Source organism: Mustela lutreola, chromosome 2 (assembly GCF_030435805.1).
Source record: "Mustela lutreola isolate mMusLut2 chromosome 2, mMusLut2.pri, whole genome shotgun sequence".
NCBI lineage: Eukaryota > Metazoa > Chordata > Mammalia > Carnivora > Mustelidae > Mustela > Mustela lutreola.
Window position 1 is genome coordinate 116,488,934 of NC_081291.1, and position 25,972 is coordinate 116,514,905.

The 25,972-nt window shown below is 39.0% G+C and overlaps 1 protein-coding gene across 6 annotated transcripts in view; it reads right to left on the minus strand.

The window, feature by feature from the left end:
* SENP2 (SUMO specific peptidase 2) overlaps window positions 1–24,830 on the minus strand; it is a 35,108-nt gene extending 10,278 nt beyond the window's left edge. For 3 of the 6 annotated variants that reach the window (XM_059163221.1, XM_059163219.1, XM_059163222.1), the window contains exons 1-12: window positions 24,595–24,830; window positions 22,307–22,362; window positions 17,356–17,489; window positions 16,888–16,954; window positions 14,662–14,752; window positions 9,766–9,934; window positions 7,870–7,973; window positions 6,467–6,561; window positions 5,986–6,037; window positions 5,041–5,107; window positions 2,837–3,013; window positions 1,334–1,465 (exon numbers count right to left, since the gene is read on the minus strand). In XM_059163221.1, coding sequence (XP_059019204.1) covers window positions 1,334–1,465; window positions 2,837–3,013; window positions 5,041–5,107; window positions 5,986–6,037; window positions 6,467–6,561; window positions 7,870–7,973; window positions 9,766–9,934; window positions 14,662–14,752; window positions 16,888–16,954; window positions 17,356–17,489; window positions 22,307–22,362; window positions 24,595–24,695 — 1,245 coding nt within the window. In that variant the 5' untranslated portion in view covers window positions 24,696–24,830. Of the gene's footprint in view, window positions 1–1,333; window positions 1,466–2,836; window positions 3,014–5,040; window positions 5,108–5,985; window positions 6,038–6,466; window positions 6,562–7,869; window positions 7,974–9,765; window positions 9,935–14,661; window positions 14,753–16,887; window positions 16,955–17,355; window positions 17,490–22,306; window positions 22,363–24,594 lie in introns of those variants that run through there. The other 3 variants (XM_059163223.1, XM_059163224.1, XM_059163225.1) reach the window with 3 other exon arrangements.
* Between the last annotated feature and the right edge of the window lie 1,142 nt (window positions 24,831–25,972).

Genomic DNA, 25,972 nt, shown 5'->3' on the forward strand with positions numbered 1-25,972 from the left:
CCAGGACGATGGGATCATGACCTGAGCCGAAGGCAGCCGCTTAACCAACTGAGCCACCCAGGCGTCCCTAAAATTGTACTTTTGAAGCATGTGAGTAAAAGAGCCAAGGAAGTCAAGGAGAAAGTCTTCAATAATGAAAAGGTGTACATAACTTCATCACATGAAAAAAATATGCAGAAATACTAACTAGAATTGAATTTTACTATTTATAAATTTTACTATATATAAAAAATATTAACTGGAAGAAAATACACCCAAATATTAGTATTTTGTTTATTTTTGAGTGGTGGCACTTTTGAATGGTATTTTTCTTTTACTTTTCCTGTACTTTCCAAATTTTCTATAATAAATATGTAACATTTACAATGTAAAACAAAAATAAGAATGTGTTTATATGTCATTAGTCTGGGGTGGGGAATAGGAAGGAAGGCAAAGAGGTAAAATGCAGGGACTTTGGGGAGTTAGAGAAAGGACCAGCTAAAATACATGCAAGAACTAAGAGCTTGTTCTAGCTAACTATGTAAGGATACAAGATGACAGTTTGGCAAATTTTTATAGTTATCACTCCAAGAAAAAGACACATTTTATAGACACATGTATGCATAGTGATCAATCTATCCCTTTACTATTGGAAAAATTAAAAGGCTCTTGTAAGAATTCCTCTAAACTAAGTATCACCTGCTGCTTCTTTCTATTCATCAACTATACCCAAGGTTATAAAAATGTCACTGAAGAGGTGCCTGGCTGGCGGAGTCAGCAAAGCATGTGACTGACTCTTGATCTCGGGCTTGTGAGTTCAAACCCCACGTTGGGCACAGAGCTTACTTAAAAACAAATAAATAAATTCGTAAAAAAAAAAAAAAAAAAGTCACTGAAGACTACTAGTAAATAAAGTGGGGGATGAAACAAAGCACCCATGCAGAAGAGGAAAACATGGCCAATCAAAGGCAGCAAAGAGGGGCGCCTGGGTGGCTCAGTGGTTAAGCCGCTGCCTTCCGCTCAGGTCATGATCTCAGGGTCCTGGGATCGAGTCCCGCGTCGGGCTCTCTGCTCAGCAGGGAGCCTGCTTCCTCCTCTCTCTCTCTCTCTGCCTGCCTCTCTGCCTACTTGTGATTTCTCTCTGTCAAATAAATAAATAAAATCTTTAAAAAAAAAAAAAAAAGGCAGCAAAGAATCAGAACAGACCACTATTTTAACATTTGAGATGTTTCTGTTTTAAATGAAACTAGAAGCTGCTTTCCCAACCCCTTACAATCACATAGAAATCGCTCTGGCTATAGATGGCAAATGGTTAAGCATAATGATAGAATTGGGGGGAAAAAAAACAACTTACTTCATCATTGAGCCAGTGATAGTTCTTCAAGGTCTGGATGTCACCTCGAGTGATTCGCAGCTTGAAAGCGCTACTTAGGACCTCATCCTGTGGGCCATGACCTAGGGCATTACTGATTTCCCTTTCCATGTCCTGAATTAGAAAGTCCAGAGGTTGTATTTTAAATAGAACCACAATCAGATTTCAAGAGTCTGAGGCTAAAACAAGTTTTTCATCTCTATAGTACAAAGCAGTTTTACTGTACTTTGCACTGTACTTTACTGTACTTTGCTTTGTACAGTAGAGATGAAATTCTTTACAAAGAATTAGTTCAATTACCAGCTTCTGGAAACAGTAATTTGATAATAATATTTACATTTAAAGTATAGTTTCAATTATCCCACTATCCTTTATTGAGCACTATGAGCCAAACATGGTACCAGACCCTTGAAGCACATCAGTAATCCTTGCTTGTGGGGAAAGTATTATTACCATTTTATAGAAGCAGGGAAGCTCAGAGAACTTAGGTCATGTGCTCAAAGTCAGACAGTTACTAAAAGGAAGAGCCTAGCATGGAACCCGGGGTGTCTAACTTTCCAGCCTTTGCTCCTCTCCCAATACTCTTTAAGTATTTTCACAATACTCTTTAAGTATTTTCACGTTTCTTTATTTACCTACTAACCTTTTATTTAAAATCATCAAAGTAATAGAATTAGAACCCCTTGGAGATCATACTATACAGTTTGGACATGAAGGGAATAAGCAAACAGGGAGAAACTCTGGTCTACCAACTGAGTCCTCATTGAATAGATAGCTTCATTATTCTGAAGAATTATGCAGATAAATGCATATTTAAGCTACTGAGATGAATCTATAAACCCAACAGAAATTAGTTTCATTTAAGTACTTTAAATCCTGCTTCCTTCACTGCTCACAATTGTGCCGTTTTATGGATCTCTCCACTTCCATGTCCAATATATAGTAAGTGCTCCACAGGTTCTCACTGCATAGGACTGACTGATTACCACCTACTAACACAACACTGGAAAAGGAGCCAAGATATAGGCTCACTCTTCGGCAGCACATATACTAAAATGAGAATTTTTAACTACCTTCATTTCCTTGGTGTTTCAAGTAAGTTTTCACTATTTTCAAATCCAATAATCAATGAAAGGGACATTTTAGTAAACAAGAATCACTTTTTTAAAAATGCAATGAACTCATTCCTAATGCCAAACCCATACTATAAAACCCAAAATATTTGAAGAAAAATCTGCAAAGAACCCATAATATTCCAATATATGTGACAAATATGTCTACTCACATTTGCTGAACATTAATCTGATCCCTTAGGCCACTTTCACAGATCACTAATGATCAATGTAGCCAGTGACTGGATCTGATTTCTCTCATACACTCGTCCCTAGCCTGGAGAAACTCCTCAAAATAAAATGTGTTCAATTCTTGGTAACTAAAGTCATTTAAAAACATGCCTCTTATTCTGATCAACACAAGAAACAATACCTCTGTAAGTTCAAGAAGATCATCCATCCTTTTATCCCTCTCTTTGCCTGAGCAATGTTTTTCTTTTGTCTCAAGTATTGACATTTTCCTCCTGAGTAAGCCATTGCTCCCACTGCCCAGGCGGAGTCGGGCTGACACCTCTTCGGATAGGTCAGGTTCCAGCTGGTGTCCCCTCCTCTGATCAAAAAAGTGTCTATATTCTATTGACATGTTTGGTATTTACACATATAAACACACATAATACATGAAACATAGAACAGTGCCATTGTCCTGAGAGATTTAGCGAATCTCCCAAGTAAGGGAAGGAGATTTTGTCTATCTGCCTGTCCCTGCAAGAGGAACAAAAATGCTCGAAACCTAAGGCTCACAGGACACCTCAATTATAAACCATGAAACAGAACACTCATCATTCTCCCTGTAGGCAGCAAGAAAAGTATTTTCAATTCTCTTAGGCCAATGAAAAGTAAGATGGTTATAAGACATTTTGAAGTGTTTTAAAAAAGCAAAACCTATGACCCAAAATCCGATCACTTGGAATAAAGTACTACTATCCTTATAATAAGTAAACTTGATCCATTTCATTTTTTTAAAGGAATTACTTACTACAGAAAAATGTACACACATTTACGTACCACCTGATCTTTGTAAAATGAACACATATATAAGCACCATTCAGGTCAGCAAATAGAACTCTGCCAGCATTCCAGAAACTCTGACAATATCCTTCCTTATTGTGACCCTATGTGACCTTCAATAGTTAATTTAAGACATCTAGTAGCCCAACTTTTTTTTTTTTTTTTTTAAAGATTTTATTTTTATTAATTTGACAGAGAGAAATCACAAGTAGACGGAGAGGCAGCCAGAGAGAGAGAGGGAAGCAGGCTCTCTGCTGAGCAGAGAGCCCGATGCGGGACTCGATCCCAGGACTCCGAGATCATGACCTGAGCCGAAGGCAGCAGCTTAACCCACTGAGCCACCCAGGTGCCCCTAGTAGCCCAACTTTTAAAATTAAGAAACTGAGTTAGCAAGAGAGCTTCAGACGAGAACCACACTAGTCTCCAGAGGCCGAGCCAGTACTCTTCTCTCTAGTTCACGGCCAGGGATCGTGGTCCTAGGAAACCAGCAGCTGATGGCCCCAGACAGCAGAGCCTTCAGGTTCGGCACAGAGAGAAGCACCAGGTAGTCTTTAGCCTGGTTCCAAATATACTCCCTCTCTGTGCTCTCTCAGCCATAATTTCCACCCTTTCGCAGCTGGTGTTCCACAGGCGAAAAACAGTAACTCTATATAGAAGGCTTCAATCCAAATGACTGGGAACAGGGATGTTCGGAGACCTACACTCAACCTACAGAGCGGTCTAATGGGAGAAGAAAAATCTGATTAAAGAGGTACTTCACATAAAGCAGCACCCTAAATTTTGATATTTCTATGTATCTAAAATGTGAAATAATCTAAAACCTCAAGTTTGCCTTTAGTTTAGAAATGTATTTCTTTTGGTTACAGACTGTTTAGCAAAACACTCTCCTATTATTTAAAATGTTGGTATTGTTATGGAGACCACAGAACACTTTTTATTCCAGTACTTACACCGAAAAATGTAAAATCCAATTAAGCATAAGACTGCTAAATTTTGAAATAAATCTGAGTTCTTGACTCTCAAAAGGTACTGAACATATCTTTCCTAAAACCATATGGTTTTTTAAAATTCTCCAAAAGAGGGCGCCTGGGTGGCTCAGTGGGTTAAGCCGCTGCCTTCGGCTCGGGTCATGATCTCAGGGTCCTGGGATCGAGTCCCGCGTCGGGCTCTCTGCTCAGCAGGGAGCCTGCTTCCCTTCCTCTCTCTCTGCCTGCCTCTCTGCCTACTTGTGATCTCTCTCTCTCTCTGTCAAATAAATAAATAAATCTTTAAAAAAAAAAAAAAAATTCTCCAAAAGAAGCCAGGTACTACAGATAAGGGTTGGGATGGAGACAAGTTGGTCTCTCTTACAAAAACAGTGGCTACTATACAGAGGTAAAAATCTGGGAATTCAGAAGGAAGCCAAAAGTTGTATATACATCTTCAATCCCTGCTGCTTTTTCAAAGAAAACAATCAAATTAGAAATCAAAGTAATATTTTTCATCTTTCTTTTCATGAACGCCAACATTTTAACACAGGTCAGGTGAAAGAGTAAAACAACATAAAATTTAACTAGAGTTTCCACTTACACCTTCATTTTCAAGTCTGATTCCAACTGTCCTTTCTGTATCAGAAATTTTCCCCTTTGAACAACACCTGAGGAAAAATATTGGAAGAGTATAGGCTGGATAATTTTAACTGGCACACATGAGACTAATTTTAGAAATAAGAGTTAATAACTTGTCAACAAAAACCACCTTGAGTTTATCTAGTCCTCTTTTTTTTTTTTTAATAATTTTTAAATTTTTTTATCTAGTCCTCTAAACCAAGGGTCAGCTAAGTTTTTTTTTTTTGAAAAGGGTCAGAGAATAAATATTTTGGGTTTAGCAAATCTTATGGGTTTTTTTGTTGTTGTTGTTGGTGTTGTTTTTTTCTTTTTAAGTAACTGGTATGTCGAATATGGGGGGGCCCAAAGTCATGACTCTAAGGAACCCAAGATCAAGAGTCACATGCTCTACAGACTGAGTCAGCCAGGTGCCCCAAATCTTACAGGTTTTGTCACATCTTCTCAACTTCCATCAGAGATTAAAAACAGCCAAACAGTATATAAATGAATCATCATGAATGTGTTCTAATAAAGCTTTACTTAAAAAAATAGGCAGGTGGATCAGATTTGGACAAAGGCCATAGCTTACCCCAAACTCTGCTATAACTATCATCCAAAATCCTAAAGGCACACAGAACTACTTTCACTGTTCTTATACTAGGGGTGCTAATGTCTACAGATACCCACTACAACCACACACCTATCCAAGTAGCATCTGCATCTCCCAACCCCTAATGCCCAGGGCATAAGGGCACCCTCCGAGCTAGGGTGGGCATCTAACACAACAGCAACCCGTGTACCCATTTTTGCTGACCAGCTACCAGAGCTAAGGAGAATTCAGAATTCTTTAGACATAATTATTTACCAATATAGCTTATGAAGAAAATAATGGATCAAAAGAAAACTTAGAATGAACTGAACCATGTACCTCTTCTCAGTTCTCACTGAGCATAAAGGTCCCCTTGTTTCAACAACTCTGTCTGTGAAGATGATAAAGAAAAGATTGAGTGTTTCCTTCTTTAATCAATAATACAGCTGGAATTTCAACTTACACAGTTTCCAAAGTATCAAGACATTTACTTATCATTTAGTGCCATTCAGTGAATAGCTAGTGGAGAAATATAAAGACATTAATAAAATAAATATTAAGAAACTAATTTTAGGCTCACAAAATACTTGCTAGGTAGAAGCTAGGAATAATAACTAAGAGTTATCTTATGAATCTACTTTGTCCTGAAATGGCCTTTTTACTAAACTACATATACTGGATAAGCCCAAGTCAAAGCCCTGGGGTCTCACAATGTTTCAAACTTTGATACGCCATCTTTCACTAGGATGTCATTTCTCAATTTCATGTGCATGTGAACTAAGGTCAATATACGGAGATAGGGCTAGATCTGGGAACTCACATTGTTTTGGAACAAACTGAGTTGTTCTGACTCCGTGACTTTGCTCGTCCCCCCAGCCTTTGGTCTTTAATGTGTCCATCTGACTTCTTTGAGAGCTTAGGAACACAAAAAGTGAAGAAGGTCAGATACAAAAGGAAAGTCTACCATAAATATTATCTCCATCTGACAAGTTCCTAGAAACAGGGCTTACTGATTACCCTGGAACATCAAATTAGGAGAGGATGCAACATAGCACCATCTGGGACTGGGATACAAGGAGTATAAGCCTGATGCTAGTATTTTAGTCAAGTTACCCTAACCTCCAGTTTAAATGTTGGTAAAATTAGATGTTCTCAATCCCCAGCACCATCTCAACCAAACAACCTCAGTATGACAAAACTCAAGTTGAAAGATGAAATATTTAAAATGACATAATGAAATAGATCCTAAAACAATACAATAAAACCAGGAATGTAAACAGCAAAATAGTCTGAGGATTTTGCCAAGATGACAGGAGCAAAAGCCCGTGAAGCATATTGCTTCCAGTCAAAACAGAGAAAATATTAACATTCTACCTGAGTAAACGAATTAAAACAAAAGAAAAAAAGAAAAAAAAAAACTCAACAAAAGTTAAAATTCCTAGACAAATAATCTTTTGCTATTTGTACATTCAACAAGCTAGACAGCCTTGTGACTTTTACCTTCAACTTGCCATTACATAATTTCCAGGATCCTCCAACCCCCGCCATGTATTCTCATACCACTTGTTAGAATTCTCCTGTGTGCCTCAATCTTGTACTCACATATTTTTTGTCCCTTTTTTACAGGTGAATATAAGGCCAGATATCAGCTCCTTCTGCTACTGTCATCTTTTGCCCAAAGCATTAGAATATTTAACAAGAAGTCTTATGAAGAAAACCTTCTATAACCTGGGGCGACTTTAATCTTACTTTTAATGTGGAGGACCAATCATGCAAAAATGCAATCGCCGACATGCCACAGAAACTGTGTGTGTATCAGAGAGAAAGGCTAGGGGTGGGAGAGAGGGAGAACTGGGCAGGAAAGGAAAAGGAGGGGGAAAGAGACAGAAAAAGACAAGAGACTAAGGGAAATGTGTATGCTGAAGAGGTTGAAAAAACTCTGCTCCCTCAGAACTTGATTTCCACCTATAATTCTACTTTTCTATATCAGAGTTTCAAGAGTTCATGTGAGCAAAAGATCCTAAAGCTAACAGAAAAATCTATTTTGTAAAACCACTGTGCTCTCTATATCTTATTACTAGATACACCATTGAGGCAAATTATAAGGCTAGTTCTCTCAATGTAAACCTCTTTTTTTCAACAAAGCCTTTCTTGTCAATCCCCTCTCCAAAAATAAGGAAAAAGATATATGGCAAAGCATTTACTTTGTTAGCTCATTTTTACCTGTGGTAAGTAGGAGCTACCGGAGGAACAGAGTTTCCATGACCACCTTCTTTAAGTCGCTCCAATAACCTTCGGTATTTCTCTCTTTCCTCTTTTTGAACACCCTAAATAAAAGAAAGGATGTCATTTAAGTTTTAACACATTAAAGCTATCATTAAATCATAAACAGAGACCAAGAGGTCAAATGCAGCCCACAGATGTGTTTTATTTGCCAGCACTTTTTAAATTTCTTGAATTACCAACTTTATAAATTTGAAAAGAAAGATCTAAAAATCTGCCCTCTTTCAGAAAACTGAATGGCCAATCTGGAGCTGGGTAGGGCTATTTTCCTTAGATGGGCCACTCACTCCAGCCCACCCCACTCATTTATGTTATCTGCTAGACTCTGATGGCATCTGGGGTTTTGACAGTTTATGTCAACCACAAAAAACTCAACAGAAATAATTCACCTGCGTATTCAGAACATTCAGGTTCCAAAATGGATCTGGTCTCATCAGGGTCACCAATGACTTCCACAGCCAGAGCAAGCAGACACTTCCTCAGCCCTTATGTCACTTGACCTCTCTCTCTCCAACACCTCACCCTGCTGACCTCCCTTTGCCTTCCTAGACAATACACTCCTGACTTCTGATCTTCTCCATCTCCACTGCCAATTATTTCTTCTGCCTGCCCTCAAATGCCAATGGTCTGCCCATTATCTCTTCTCTCACACTACATTCTCTCCCTAAGTATCTCTCTAGCTCCCCTGATTTATCAAACACCAATATACAGAAGATTCAGAAATGTATCTCTAACCCTGCCTTCTTCTCATTTCTCCCATCACCTATATCCAAGGGTCTATGAGACAGGTCTTCTTGAATGTTTCACAGGCACTTTAAACAATGTCCAAACCTAAAGTCATCATCTTCCCACTAAACACATAGGGTATCTTTGCCAATGACACATATTTATCCAAGACTGAAATCTGAGACTCAGCCTCTTCTAACTTTATATTATCCTTACCCAATGAACATGGACTTGCTAATATTACCTTTAATATTTCTAGAATATATCCTGTATATACCCTATATTTTTGCTCAGCACCATCTCTGATTTCTCATCTAAAAGATACTGAAGCCTACTTCAATCTATTCCTCTCTCTGCTTGCCTCTGTTGATTACAACTATTTAGGTACAAGCTCCTAGGGGACAAAGACCACATTTTATTCAATTTTTGAATTGCTGACAACGAGCACAAAACCTGGACCTCCAATAACTCTTTGACCAACGAAACTAAATGGCTCAGAAAACCATCTGGCAAACTGCAATAGGTGATGGTCCTGGGAAATACCAAGTACAGGAACAATTCTAAATTCTCCTAGAATAAGCAAAGATCTCAGGAGAGAAGTAAAAAGAAGACTGGTGATGAAGATATCACACTAAGTGCCCTGAAAAGGGAAAAGTGGGCATGTTCACTGTTTACTTCTCTTACGCAGTCACAGTTATGCCTTATAAAAGAAACAAGTTAGTAGAAGAATTCAAACGCCCAAAGGAACAGAAACTTCTCTCTCCCTAGCATGGGAGAGACCATGCTAGGACTTTTTTTGTCCAATGGTGAAAAAAAATCTGAAAATTGATGAATTATGTATTTATACAGTATCTCCAGAAGGGTACATATAAGTGTATCAGTGGTGACTTGTTAACCATCAGACAGGATCGTAGGGTCAGGTACTGGAAGGGAGACTGGGAAATTTACAGTCACTGGACACCTTTCCATCCCTTTTGAACTCTGTATCCCAGTACACTTATTACTGATTCCCTGGAAAATTCATAAACTATTTTTTAAACTATTTAAAAACTATTTTTAAAACTGTATTTTTAACTATTTTAAACTATTTTTTCAGCTAAAAGGGCTTACCTCCTCCACGGTACAGTGGGGACGCCTCAGACCCTTGCCACCCTCTTCAGAAATCATCTCTGTTACAACCTGTTCCTGAGGCTTCCAGGTTAAGGAACTCTCTGAAGGGCCTTTGCTATGACGACGGCCACCTGGTCTTCTGTTATACCCCTCTGAGTTCAAAGTAAAACTGTGAGACAGAAAAAAAGAAAAGAAGTTACCAAGAAACTCCTTAAATTGCTGAAATGTAAGCTCCCAGACCATCCTGTGATTAAGCTATCTGTCCTAGGTTAAGCCTGCTCTTGTCAAATCAGACAACTACCTGCCATTCACAAAAGTTAAATCTATCTCTAAACCAGAGGGCACCCCCTCCACTACGGAATGTCTGTCTGCGGTCACCAGGACTGCCACACGAAAGCCTCTGCCTTCTTCTTCGTGCCCAACTGTCCAACCCTGGATTTAGCTCTCCTGTGACACACACCCTCCTCTGGTGCTCACTTTTCCTTTAGTCACCTGGTACCACTGGAATTAATTACTGGTGTCATTATTTAATGTGTACAACCCACACTAAACTTTAAATTCCACGAAAACAGATAACATCCTTTCACTATTGTATCCTAGTACAGAATCTAGGCCAAATGGCACTCAGTAATTATCTCCTGAATGCTACATTAATAACCATTAAAGAAACGGAAGCCATGAAGCCCCCACCTAGGCCTTGTTGCTGCTGACAGAGCCTGCCTTTCCTGCACTTACCAATAATGTGTGAAACTGGTGTCTTACCCACCTTGATGTGATTTTTTTTTTTTTTACGATTTCATTTATTTGACAGACAGAGAGAGCCAGAGAGGAACACAAGCAGGGGAAGTAGGAGAGGGAGAAGAAGGCCCCCCACAGAGCAGGGAGCCTAATGGGGGCTCAAAGCCAGGACCCAGGGATCATGACCTGAGCCGAAGGTAGACACTTAACGACTGAGCCACCCAGGCACCCCTGATGCAATGTTTTCAAAAGGTTAAACCACCAATGTAGTATTTTTACCAAAACAAACAAAGCAAACAACTGCTTAATCTTGAAAAAGTAATGAGTAAACATCAGACAAAATTAGAGAACATTCTATGAAAGAAATACATTCTCCTCTTTAAAAATATCCATGCCATCAAAGATAAAGAAAGGCTAGGGAACTGTTCCAGATTAAAGGAGACCAAAAAGACATGAAAATTAAATGTACTACATGATCCTGCACTGAATCCTGGACCAGAAAAAAATCATCTCTATAATGGAAAAATTTAAATGAGATTACATAAGAGTATTGTATCATGCTAAATTTTCTGATTTTGCTTATCTATGATTATGTAAGTGAACGTCCTCACATTTAAGAAATAAACACACTCAGGGGCGCCTGGGTGGCTCAGTGGGTTAAAGCCTCTGCCTTCGGCTCAGGTTATGATCCCAGGGTCCTGGGATCGAGCCCCACATCAGGCTCTCTGCTCAGCAGGGAGCCTGCTCCCCGCCCCCCCCGCCTCTCTGCCTACTTGTGATCTCTGTCAAACAAATAAATAAAATCTTTTTAAAAAAAATCTCTTATAAAAAAAAAAGAAATAAACCCACTCATGCACTTGTGATTAAAGGGACATGAGTCTAAGAGACTCAAATGTTTCAGAAAAAAATTCAGGTATATATGACAGAGCATGAAGCAAATATGGAAAATCGTAACAACTGATGAATCTGGGTCAAATGTACTCATTTGCAGAGTTTTAAATACATGAAGACAATACTGACATAACTAAATGGAGAAATAGACAAATCCATAATTATAGTATAAAATATCAACACTCCTCATTTATCAATCAACAAAAAAATAGAAAATCAGTAAGACCTGTAAAACATCATCAGCCAACTTGACTTGTGTGGCAATTATAGAACATTTCCACCACCACCAGCAGAATACATATTCTTTTCAAGTGCATGCTGAACATAACCCAGACAGACCATATTCTAGGACATAAAACAGATATTAACACATTCTAAAGAACTGAAATATGCTATAGCGTATCCTCTAACTCTAATGGAATTAAACAAGAAATAACAAAATGATACTTGTTCATACTTTCTCTCTTAGCCCTACAATCTGCTATTTATCCAACTCCAAAGAGGCTGCTTTTCAGTTGTCTCATTCTTTTTTTTTTTTTTTTTTTTTTTAAAGATTTCATTTATTTATTTGACAGAGAGAGATCACAAGTAGGCAGAGAGGCAGGCAGAGAGAGAGAGAGGAAGAAGCAGGCTCCCCGCTGAGCAGAGAGCCCGATGTGGGACTCGATCCCAAGACCCCGAGATCATGACCTGAGCGGAAGGCAGCGGCTTAACCCACTGAGCCACCCAGGCGCCCCAGTTGTCTCATTCTTAAACAGGAATGGAGGGCCAAACATTACCAGATATTTGAACAAAGACTCTAATACTGAAAGATAACATCATCCCCATGTTCACCTAAGCATTATTTACCACAGCCAAGACATGGAAACAAGATAAATGTCCATCAATAGATGAGTGGATAGAGAAAATACACATTGAAATGAAATGTTATTCAACCATAAAAAAGAAGGAAATCCTGCCATTTGGAAAAACACAGATGGACCCTGAGGGTATGCTGTTAAATGAAGTAAGACAAAGACAAATATGATTCACTTATATGTGGAATCAAAAACACAAATAAAGCGAAACATAGGTACAAACCTCCAGTTATCGAATCAGTAAGTCATGGGATGTAATGCACACCATGGTGACTACACTTAATACTATCATGTTGTATATTTGGAAGTTACTGAAAGAGCAGATCTTTAAAGTTCTCATCACAAGAAAAAAATTGTAATTCTATATGGTGATAGACATTAACTAAACTTCTTACAGTAATCCTTTCAATAATATATGCAAACATCAAATCATTATGTCGAAATTAATATATTATAGCTCAACAACAACAACAAAAGACTCTAATATGAAAGAAAAGACCAAAATAAACCAAAGTGGGGAAAGGAATTCAGAGGAAACAAAATAAGGAGACGAAGAAATTTTAAAATAAATTAACAGTTCTAGAGAGGTAAGAAAAGATATGGCATCCATATTTGCTTTTTTTTTTTAAGATTTTATTAATTTGACAGAGATCACAAGTAGGCAGAGAGAGAGGGAGGAAGCAGTCTCCCTGATGAGAAGAGAGCGCAATGCAGGGCTCAATCCCAGAACCCTGTGGTCATGACCTGAGCCGAATGCAGAGGCTTTAACCCATTGAGCCACCCAGGCGCTACCTTTTTTTTTTTTTTTTAAGTAATCTCTGTCCAAGAGGGGTCTCGAACCCACAAACCCCGAGATCAAGAGTCACATGCTCCACCAACTGAATCAGCCAGGCAGATCATTTTTTTGCCTCTTTTAATAAGAATAAGATTCTTAGAACAAGGAAAAAAACCGTAAGAGGAAGGAGTAGGAGGACTCTTCTGACTTAAAAACTATGACATCAAGGGAGACAAACCATAAGTGACTCTTAATCTTACAAAACAAACTGAGGGTTACTGGGGGGAGGGGGGTTAGGAGAAGGGGGGGTGGGGTTATGGACATTGGGGAGGGTATGTGCTTTGGTGAGTGCTGTGAAGTGTGTAAACCTGGCGATTCACAGACCTGTACCCCTGGGGATAAAAATACATGTTTATAAAAAAATAAAAAATTAAAAAAAAAAACTATGACATCAAAAAAAAAAAAAGAAAGAAAAATCAGTAAAAGATTTCTTTTTTAGGGGAAAGGAGAACAACAAAAGAAGAGAATACATACAAAATTTAGATCAATCAGATCAATATAGAGAAAAATTAGAAAAATAATATCCAAACAATAGAAATTCTAGAATGTGAGAACACAGAAAGGAAAAGAAAATCACTACTAAAAGAAGAACAGGGGCGCCTGGGTGGCTCAGTGGGTTGGGCCGCTGCCTTCGGCTCGGGTCATGATCTCAGGGTCCTGGGATCGAGTCCCGCATCGGGCTCTCTGCTCAGCAGGGAGCCTGCTTCCTTCTCTCTCTCTCTGCCTGCCTCTCAGTGTACTTGTAATTTCTCTCTGTCAAATAAATAAATAAAATCTTTAAAAAAATAAAAAAATTTAAAAAAATAAAAGAAGAACAGTACACAAAATTGATGTGTTCAGTATATGAAAATTCATCATGGTTTTTACATTTTCCATATGCATATTATACTTCAAAAAATAAAGTTTAGGGAAAAAATAAAGTTTTGAGAAGTTGGGTAGGGGTATGGGTAAAACAGGTATTGCGGATGAAGAATACACTTAGCATGATGAACACTCAGTAATGTGTAGAATTGTTTAATCACTAGATTATATACCTGAAACTAAGATAATACCGTATGCTAACTATAGTGGAATTAAAATAAAAAACTTAATGAAAAAAACAAAGCTTAAGGGCGCCTGTGGCTCAGTCAGTTAAGTGTCCAACTCATGGTTTCGGTCCCAGTTGTGATCCCAGGGTCATGGGACTGAGCCCCATCTGGGGCTCCACAATCAGCATGAAGTCTGCTGGAGATATTCTCCCTCACCCTCCCTCTCTGCCCCTTCCCACTGCTTATGCTCTCTTTCTCTCTCTCAAATAAATAAAATTCTTGAAAAAAAAATAAAGTTTAGAAGTGAGCAAATATTTTTTTTAAAAGTTTTCAAAATCAGATGCTATAAGCATAGGCTGTTATGCAGAGAAAGTAACACACACCTGAATTCAAATCTCTCAATAGCTGTAAGATATCTGAGAAGTTAATAACCTCAGACTACTTACTTAACAAGCTTACATAACAGAACAAAAGTGGGAATGCCTAAGAGAGAGCACCTAATAAGTGCTTAGTTTCCATCTACAAAAAGGCAGGATTTAACACTTACCCAAAGGAAGGCAGGACTCTGCGGGGCTGATCTCGGGTTACAGTCACTCTGATCTTTGGATAGTCACTTATTCCGTTAGGAGATTTATTACCTATTTTAAAAATGCATTTGTAATTATAAAACACACATACACACACACACACACAGACCCCAAACCTGTAAGCAGTCTGCATTAGAAAATCTGTAAACAGTCTACATTATAGAACTAAATCTCTTATCCTTTCAAATGCCATTACCATACAGAGATGCAGCACAAAGTGTTAAAAGTTGAAGAAAAAGCAATAGAACTTTGTTTCTCTTTGATCTCAGAGGGACGATAAAAATTCACAGGTAAGCTTTTATAGTGTCCCTGTCTGGGACCATCAAAAAGCATGAGGGACTCAATGATTACAAACTCCATGTAATCTACCCAAATTGAGTGAGTTGTTCAAATCATTTCTTTTTCCCAAGAAAACAGAAGTATTTTTAAACAAAAACCTGCTATATGTTACCACATTTCACCAGAAGCCTCAAGCACTTGTGAGATGGTTACTGGACTTTATAAAAGACTTTATAAAAGGGTAACCAAACTCTCATCAGTCACATTTACTGATGCAGCTACTGCACAGCCAAGGAGCCTCTGAGGACTCCAAAATGTAAAGAGATCTAAAACTGAAAGATTTTTCATTAAGTCTGTGGCAGCAGAACTTAAACTGACCTGAATTCCTTTGTTTGCAAAACCTGATTTGAACCAATGTTCAATTCTAATGGGACTTTTTTTAAACAATTTTCAAAAAAGACAATATATTGAAAATATGAAAAATTCTAAATTCCCCAACACACCTTCAAGGATTTCAAGTAAGAGACTGTAGACTTCTTTTTTTTTTTTTTCTTTTTCTGGGGCAAAGGGGAGAAAGACGGAAGGAGACTGTAGACTTCTTTATACAAGAAACCTGTCCCCAGAATACCTGTGCTTCTCTGACAAGGCTACACGAACGCACAGAAAGACAGTGCTGATGCCTAAGTCACAAGACAAACATACCATCCCTTCCATATGTCCATTTTAATAACAATGTTTAACATATACATATTCAAACAATGTGAATAGATTATAAAATCTAATTTGTATTAACTTTTAAAATGAAATGAAAGACTCCAAAAAAGTATTATCTTTGTTCCAGGTCCTTTGGAACTAGATTCTCAGACTCAGGGGTATGCATTTACTCCCCTTTGCTCTTCTCTGCCACCAGAAATACCTTACTTAAAAAGCTTGAGAAGGAAACTTACTACTGCAAGGTTTTTATCACCTCCTTAGTTTCTTCCACTTTGACTCCTGAACCCACAACTCTTCTAAGCGCTCTTATCCCTTTATCTCAAACTTTATAGGCTGTGTGACATAGATCTCAGCCATTATCAGGATTCTGGATTCTTCCTGTTTTTCCCCATGATAGAATTTTATACAATTATGTACAATAACTGTTTTCTGGATTCTTCCTGTTCTTCCCCATGATAGAATTTTATACAGTTATGTACAATAAACAATTCAAGTTTGGGCTCCAAGAATGACATGGAGGTTCCTAATCCATAAACTATGAAAACTGGAAACCTAAAGTTGCTCCCCAATCAGATGATATCCTTCAAAGACAGGGTTTTATCATTATTTGTTTTGTTTTGCTTTTTTCATCTCTTTTCACTGTTCCAAAATTCACTGTTTATGCACCATACCCAGTGCTCCATGCAAAACGTGCCCTCCTTAATACCCACCACCAGGCTCACCCAACCCCCCCCCACTCCTCCAAAACCCTCAGTTTGTTTCTCAGAGTCCACAGTCTCTCATGGTTTGTCTCCCTCTCTGATTTCCCCCAAGTCACTTCTCTCCATCTCCCAATGTCTTCTGTGTTATGAAAGGTTTTATGTATTATTTTGTCCTTTTGTTATTCTTGATAACCTAACACATGACTGACACTGAGTAAGCTCTCAGGAAATGTTTTTATTTGTTTTTTTAATGAATGAACTCTGAACCAAGTCATATTAAGGACACTGACAATACAAACAGAAAACACAAATAATAAATTCAATGACAATTCTAAAAGAAAACTATCCAATAATTTTTAGAAGGTAGACAGAATATGTCTGTGCTCTTATCCCAACCCAAATCAGTGTTTGTTTTCCTTTCATATTCTCAAAACTCAGAAAACAGAGGCAGAAAAAGGTATAGGAAAGCAGAAAGATTTTTGACCACCTCACCTAGTTTCAGCATGTTGTTCCAGGATCCAGAACCTGTCAGTTCACAAGATGAAGAGTTCGAAAATACCTTAAAATCAAATAGAATCACCTCTGTAGTATCTCAATTTTAGAATTTAAGTAAGTTTTTAATATTTAAAAAATCACTCTATTGGTGATTCTTTCACTAGCTCACAGAAGAAACATTATCAGTAAGACCAAAAGTTTAATTGGTAAAGACTCACAAAATTATGTATAAAATAACAATTTCAGGTTCTTTACATATACTTATACAAGAAAAGCAGATGTATTAGTAATTGGGCTCTTTATAAATATTTTTTCTTGGCCTTTATATCAAGGCCAATAAAGACATCAATATTTCTGGAAAGAAATGTCATTCCACTAAATTCCTAAAAAGAATATTTCTGAATTTTAACTTTAATGATTAAGTACAAAGATCAGTAGCCCCAATGTAACACTATCCCCACTGACCTCTCCTGAAGGGGCCACATTCCGTGTTCCATTACAAGCAGAAGTTACCATGGGTTTTGTGGTCAGCTGGAATGGGAATCCAAATAAGCTGGCAGCATTGTAGAGACTGGTTTTGACTTGGTGAATGAAATAATCTAGACAATATAATATAGATTATAAATACATATAGAGTAACAAACTTCTAGCAAAAAAATAAGATTATATTTTAGAAAAGGCCTCTCTCAATCTCTATTAGAAGTCCTATTTTCAATCACTGAAATAAGAAGGTATCCATAAAAGTAATTTTTCTCCTATCTGAATAACTAGATTTCCAGTATGGTGATTCTGGGATTTGGGGGTTGTTTTATTTTAGGTAGGCTCCACACCCAACGTGGAACTTGAACCTATGACCCTGAGATCAAGAGTCACATGCAGGGCACCTGGTTGGCTCCATGGGTTAAGCTTCCAACTTCTGATTTCAGCTCATGTCATGATCTCAGGATTTTAAGATCAAGCCCTGCACTGAGCTCCATGCTGGTGGTGGAGCCCGCTTCAGATTCTCTCTCTTCCTCTGCCCCTCCCACTCCCGCCCTCTCAGCCGCACTCTCTCCCTCCCTCTCAGGGTGGGGCAGAGGAAAGAGTCACATACTTTACCAACAAAGCCAGTCAGGTGCCCCTGTTTTTGTTTGCTTGCTTGCTTGCTTGCTTGGTTTTTTAAAGTAAGCTCTAGACCCAACGTGGGGTCTGAACTCAGGAACCAAGTTCAAGAGTTGCATGCCCTACCAACTGAGCTTGCCAGGAATCCTGTGATTTTTGTTTTTCAATAAGGTGTCTCTTCTGGATGCTAAAAAAACATGAAATCATCACTTTAGCAAATCACATACTGATTCATAAAGAAATGCCCTGAAATGACAACTTGTAAGCAATGAGTTCTAGCAATGAGTTCAGAATATATAAAATAAATAAACCAAAGAGACAGGGGCATAGCCTGCAGCACACAGACACTAAGTATGGCAGAATCTGACAGGAAGCACTATAATTTACTCACTCATTTGTCCTTACTTCCTAGGCAGGTAACAATGCACTCCTAAATAACCATTTACTAAGTGCCTATTATACACTGGCTACTCCAAGGTAGAATTAGCGAAGTATAAAATATGCAGCTATAAACATCTACGATGAAATAAGGCTATCCCTCTACTGAGAAGGTATGTTAGAGATAGCCATGTTAAAAAATGGGCAGAAGACATGAACAGACACTTCTTTAAAGAAGACATACAAATGGCTAACAAACACATGAAAAAATGTTCATCATCATTAGCCATCAGGGAGATTCAAATCAAAACCACATTGAGATACCATCTTACACCAGTTAGAATGGCCAAAATCAACAAGACAGTAAACAACAAGTGTTGGAGAGGATGTGGAGACAGGGAAACACTCTTACACTATTGGCGGGAATGCAAATTGGTGCAGCCACTTCAGAAAACAGTGTGGAGATTCCTCAAAAAATTAAAAATAGAGCTACCCTATGACCCTGCAATTACACTACTAGGTATTTACCCCAAAGATACAGATGTAGTGAAAAGAAGGGCCATATGTACCCCAATGTTCATAGCAGCAATGGCCACAGTCACCAAATTGTGCAAAGAGCCAAGATGCCCTTCAACAGATAAATGGATAAAGAAGATATGGTCCATATATACAATGGAGTATTATGCCTCCATCAGAAAGCATGAAAACCCAACTTTTGTGTCAACATGGATGGGACTGGAGGAGATTATGCTGAGTGAAATAAGTCAAGCAGAGAGAGTCAATTATCATATGGTTTCACTTACTTGTGGAGCATAAGGAGTAACATGGAGGACATTAGGAGAAGGAAAGGAAAAGTGAATTGGGGGAAATTGGAGGGGGAGACGAACCATGAGAGACTGGGACTCTGAGAAACAAACTGAGGGCTTTAGAAGGGAGAGGGGTAGGGGATAGGTGAGCCTGGTGGTGGGTACTAAGGAGGGCACATATTGCATGGAGTACTGAGTGTGGTGCATAAACAATGAATCTTGGAACACTGAAAACATAAAATTAAATTAAAAAAAAATTTTTTTTAATTAAAAATGAAAATTTTAAAAATTTAAAAAAAAAGAGAAGACGTGTTAGAACTGATGCACCCTTCCCTGCCACCAGAAATAAAAATTACAAAATTAGTAAGTAAGTAAATAAGGTAAATAAGGGGGAGGGGTAGATTTCAGTGCTTGCCACACTTCCTCCTTTTATGACACTACCCTTTTCTCATTTCCTACGCTGCTGACTGGTTCTCTACAATTTCCTTTCTATTTCCCAATTAAGGGCTTTAAAGCACTAGTTTGAGAGAAAGAGACTATCATTTTATCCACATTGTGCTTTAGAGGGAAAAAAAAAAGCCTGAAACTGAAATGATGGCTTTAAAACAACAAGCAGTCTAGAACGTAAAATGATATAAAACAGAAATTAAAAAATAGGGGAATAACTTAACAGGGAGGATGTGATAGCTAAGTAAGCAGAATGCAATGTGAAGTAATCTGTAACCAGAGAATAGGTAAAAGTATCAAAGTTTGCAAATTACTTGTTTCTCATTTTAAGATTTAGAGAATTCCAGGTTATCCCTCTAGTAATGTTGAGGGTTATCACCTATATTGGGCTGTACTCTCTTAAGAGGAAGAATAAGAGCTTTAGAGATTGGTGCTTGACCTACAGACTGTTATCCAGACCCCAGGGGGCATGTGGTATTCCTAATAACTAAAGACTTAAATAGTGGATGCTAAGAAGTATTGTAATACTTTTTTCCTAAAATCTAGGTATTCTTTGAGATTATGCCAAAAAGATTTCAGTAACTCAAAAAAGGAAGAGGAGGAGGAAGAAGAGGGGGAGGAGGCGAGAGAGGGAAGAAGAGTAAGGGGGAGGAGGAATGTGGGAAGGAAGACAGGCTGGCCTGCTTCATCTGTAAAATGGGGATAAGACCACCTTACTTTCCTCACAATAGACTAAGTTAGCTCTCTTAAAATTCCTTTCATCTCTAAGATCATGAGTCTGCGATTCTAAGGTCTTCCTTTTCCTTCTACCCTCCTTTTGTTTCTTCCTCTCAAAAGCAAACAAGAGAGTAGTATTGCCCAACATAGCTGCCAGTGGCCACAAGTAGTCACCTAAGTTTATATTTAATTAAAATTAAATCTAGGTCCTCAGTCACACTGGCCCCATTTCAAGTGCTTAAGAGGCATAATCACAGAGAGGTCTATCAGATGCACTCCTGTAGACCTTTACAAACTCTGCTACCTGCCGCTTGTTCCTTGCCTTAGGTTCCTTTCTATAGTATCCATTCAGAAAATTATAACACATATATATATGTGTGAATATATGGTGTGTATATATATATATATATTAATATATATAATACATATAATACATATTTCATGGAAATCATGGAGGGACGGGTCTTTAACATGGAAGGAAGCCCATGAAATAGATGATCACCATAATTATTTCAGGAACCTTCTGTAATACCACCTTCAAAGTTCTTTTTGTTCTTCTCACTTTGTTTTGATTGAAGGACAGCTGACACAAAATGCTACATGAGTTTCAGATGTAACCACCATCGACCTGCTGTTATTTATTTACATTTTTGTTCAAAATTGACTCATATTTTTTGCTAAGCAAATGTATCTGAAAGGTAACTTTATATCACTACTATAAATGTAAAGAAATGAAACAATGTAAGTTTTAGGTGGCCTGTTAACAGGAGGGAGAGTCACAGGTAGTAGATGAGTATCAAAAACATACATTAACATAGCGTTAAATCAAGATTTTTCTACTTGAAATAATCAGAAAATTAAAAACAAATGATAAGGATACAACATAATTCACATGCTACTTAATGCTATGAAATGCTGTATCCCCTAAAATCATTTCCTGAACTAGTATCTACCCTGTGCTTTGGGAAATACTGTCCTAATGAATTTAGTATGAATCTGGCATTCAAAATCCTCTTAATTTGATACCCTTCTCTCTCTCCAACTTTTCCCGAGTTCTATTCACTGATTCCTGAATTGCACAACTCTCCCATACTGTTCCCTCTGCCTAGAATGCTTTCCCTTCCTATTGCTCTGCTGATATCTCACCCATACTTTAAGATCCATCTCACATACTCGCTTTCCCCAAATATTTACTGATATTTTTTATCAGCTAAAAATTAGACAGTATTTTGTTACTATCTTTCTTATTTCATTTATTGTCTCCTTACTGACATTAGTAATTATTTATATGCTTGTCTTATACCCTCGATGATACAATCATATACCTATACAACTCTTAAGGTCCCTGAAAATAGAGACCCTGTCTTACTCATTTTTCTTTTTTCTGCAGAACCTAACACATTGCTTAGCAGTAAGACATGCTCAATAACTACTCATTGAATTTAAATGAAATCTTAACAGACATGTTTACTCCTAACTACGGCATCTGGAGGTATATCGAAATTTACATTCATTTTTGAAACAAAGGAAATAATATTATAGCACTCCGTTGTGCCTTTTTCCTTTAATCTAGGTTTGATCTCTTCTATTAAGCTACGTCTAGCCCTCTGGATACAGAGAAATAAACAATTTGGGCAACACATTAGATTCATTCACTCAGCTATGTAACTAGACTCATTTTGAAGGAGATTTTTACCATGTTTTGTCCTCAAAAATAAAAAGTACCTTTTCTTTATAGGAAGACTGAAAATTTTAAAATACATGTTCAACATACAGCCTTATTTATCTGGGCAGATCATCTAGTCCCTGATAACAGTGGTTACCTCTGGAAAAGATAACTGAAAAGAAAAGAACAGGAAAGAGACTTACTTTTCACTGTACATACTTTTTACCTTTTGAATTTTGCCCCACACATATACTTTTCCTACTTAAAAAAATTTAATTTTAAAAATTATCATATTCAATACCTAATCTTGGTCTTTTGGCTGGTATTTCATCAGGGTCCACTGTAGAAAACAAAGTGCTAAAAAGAGAGAGAGAAGAAAAAAATTATATATAATCTCTCTATATTTACATATACATACAGACATTTTTATAAGTAAACCTAGGATGCATACAACATATCTCCTCCATTCACTTTGTCCAGAGAAAATGAGATTCAACTGATGCTTAAAAAGAAAACACTCTTCTATAGTAGGCCTTTACCATTTGAGGACTTAACACTATTGTTTAAACTATTTAAAAAGGCACTCAAAACTCCCTATCAAATGATAATCTGTAATCTGGCTAAAGTACAAACCTGAAACTGGCCAGAAATCACTTGGCTTAGTAAATCAACATAGGTGAAAGCCTAGGACTAGTATTTCCTTTTTCTCTCTAGAAATGATTTTATCTTTTTAAAAGATCTTATTTATTTATTTGACAGAGAGAGAGACAGTGAGAAAGAGAACACAAACAGGGGGAGTGGGAGAGGGAGAAGCAGGCTTCCCACTGAGCAGGAAGCCTGATGTGGGGCTCGATCCCAGGACCCTAGGATCATGACCTGAGCCAAAGGCAGATGCTTAACGACTGAGCCACCCAGGCTGCCCTCCAGAAACGATTAAAAGAACAAATAATTTCCTTTTGAAAGATGACATCTCCTCCTCTCTCCCCGAAAGGAAAGCAATCTTCTACTTCACTAGAAGTAGACAATACAAGAAGCCTTAAAATTTAATTCTTAGAGAAGTTGTTCTATTTAACTGCACTTCTATCATGGAAACGATATTACAGTGATAATAAAAAACTGGGATATTTGGGAAAGCTCTGGACCTATACCTCAAGAATGTTAAAGGCTTATGATATACTATTAATCATCTTTTAAAAGATGATTATAATTGATCAGTTTTACCAAAAATATGAACAGAATAAATCCTAGGAGAATACCACTCAGTTCACAACTTTAAGCATCCCAGTAAGAGCTCCTGGCTTTGTTTCGACTGAAAAATGGCTTACATTGTAAAGAACTGTTTAGATTAAGGATATGTGGTAAGGAACAGGGTTTTGATCTCCAAATCATTGTTCCATATTTGAAAGTAGGGATTCAGAGCAAAAAGAGAGGATAGGGGAGAAGGAATTAACATTCTCTCATTCAATAAATAAGCAACAAATGCCTATCATGCACCAGCCTCGGCGCAAGGCCCATGGTGTAGAATAAACAAACACTATCCTTATATATATTAAGCGTCACTTTTGGCACTTTACAACATGTTCTCAAATGATCCTCACAACAACTTCACAAAAAGATAGAAAATAGGATGAAACCTTGGGCTCTCTAGAACACATGATGGAATTCAGCCAACAGCCAATTTCATCAATGACCTGCATTCTCAGACTCATGTACTAAATCATCTTGTTCTCTCAAGCTCCAAGAAACCACCCTTCAACAATCCTGAGGCTTAAATTTAAAACAAAACAAAACAAAAAAAACACCGAAATGAACACTTGATCACTAAAAGCTGATGGTGGGGTGTACAGAACTGGTATGGTATTTTATTCTCCAGATTAATTCTTCAGCAAGGTGGTATGAAATGAGACAAACCAACTTTTAGGTTTCCCAAAATTTTAACTGAATTGTAGAGTACAATTTTTAAAGGAATGAGACACCTAATTTTTCTCCGTCATACACTAACTCTAAAGCACGGTACCACCCTCCCTCCCCCGCGAAATACACACACACACACACACACACACACACACACACAGTTTAACAGCTGTTTCAGAACAAAACAGCTGCTGTTTCTTGGTGCTAAGAGAACAATTCTTGCAGTCAAAACGGCTTTGGGCAAGCTATGAATCTCACTTCCCTTAGCTGCATTTATTGCCTACAGATGACGCTCGGGAGCGTGCTTCGTAAACACTGAGCCACAATACAGACAGTATTCCTTCAATTTTTAGTTTTCAACCTAAGAGTAGCAAGATACGATACAGCCCCATTTGACATCAAGCAGCCTGGACTCTGACAAGAACATCAAAGATCCTAACCATCGCGGGCCACTCCAGAGACAACTAGCTCGCTCCATCATCCGAAGCGCATCCGCACAGCGTGGAGGGAGCGACTACGTCACCAGGACACCCGCCACTCGCACCTCCACAGCCTTGGCCCGGCCAGCTGTTTCGGCCGAGCGGGGCCTGCCTGGCTGGAGCAGCGCTCTCCCGGCCGAGCCCCGGGTGGGGGAGGGGGTACAGCCAGGCTGGCGCTCGGCCCCCTCTCTCTCACCTGTTCGAGCGCCGCCTCTTCAGGAGGGCCCGGGTTGGGGGCACCGGCCGGTCACAGAAACGGAAAATGGTGCCGAGAATCCTAACCAGCCATTTGTACATACCAAGCCCAAGCAGCAGCGGCGGCCGACACACCCCGAGAAGCAAACCCCAGAGCTGTCGCCGCCGCTGCCGCCTTCGCCGCCTCGGCCACCACCGCCTAGGCTCAGTCGCCGACTTGTGACGCGATCGGAGGGCCCACAGATAAAACGTCCAGAGGGCTATAGGAGCCCCCCCGCAACCCCGCCACCACTCCTGACGTCACCTCCTCCCGCCCGACCGGAAAGCATCTTCGTCCTCAATCTGCGCACGCGTAGCTTCGCCCCACCTTCTCCTCCCGAACCTAGCAACCGGAATGCGTGCGAGACGGTCGCAGTCCAATCGCTGACGAGATCGAAAAGGCTGTGGGCGGGGTTTTCTCTTCCCTCGGAGCCAGTCGCCGGACGGCCCGCGGGGCAAGGCCCACTGGCCGCACGTGAGGCTTCTCCACCCGGGAGGGAGCGCTCGGAACGCCTGAAATACAGTAGGTGTTCCGTAACCGTTTGTTGAGGGCACAAAATATAGGTAGTTAACATCAATTAACAAATGTTTATCCTGTTAACCGCCCTATAGTTTGCATATACGTTCCGTCTAGTACTTTACACACATGGTCACCTGCGTTTCTCCCAGCACCCCCAGGCGATGGGGAGGAGTCTTGTGCCCATGTTTAAATAAAGAAATCCAGCGTAGAGCGATTAAGTTATTTGCCTAAAGTCACAGAGCTAACTAGTGGTGTAGCTGGATTGGAACCAGGATCTGAGAGCCCGCGCCAGTCCCTGGCCCTTGCTGTGAGTCTAACCCTGAGAGACACGATTACGAATTGCAAGATAATTACGTGCAAAGTGCGGTAGGAACCAGAGAAAGGAAAACCACACCCTGGGGAGGGACGGGGAGGGGCAGAACTCAAAAGAGAGCTTCACTGACCCTATAAGAGGCCTTACCTGAGGCCCAGGAGTACCTATTGGCCTCCTCCCCCACCCCTCCGAGGCTGCCCTGGAGTGCTGATTAACTCTCGCTTTGTTATCTAGAAATCACACTTTTGGTTAATTTAAATCAATGAGAAAAGGTCCCACCGTATTTAGTGACAGAATATCCAATCCCCTTCTCCAAACGGTACTGGAATCCTTCTTTTTTCCTGCCCCACAAATCCATTCCTGACTTTCACTTGACCCTTACCTAGGCTTCAGTTAAGGGCAGACTTCCCGGCTTGCTTGAACTTTAACACAGGCACTCCCTATGACAGCTGTGTCCCTTGCTCGGTAAAGTGTCCTGGAATTCTGGTGCAAGTCACCACTTGGAGC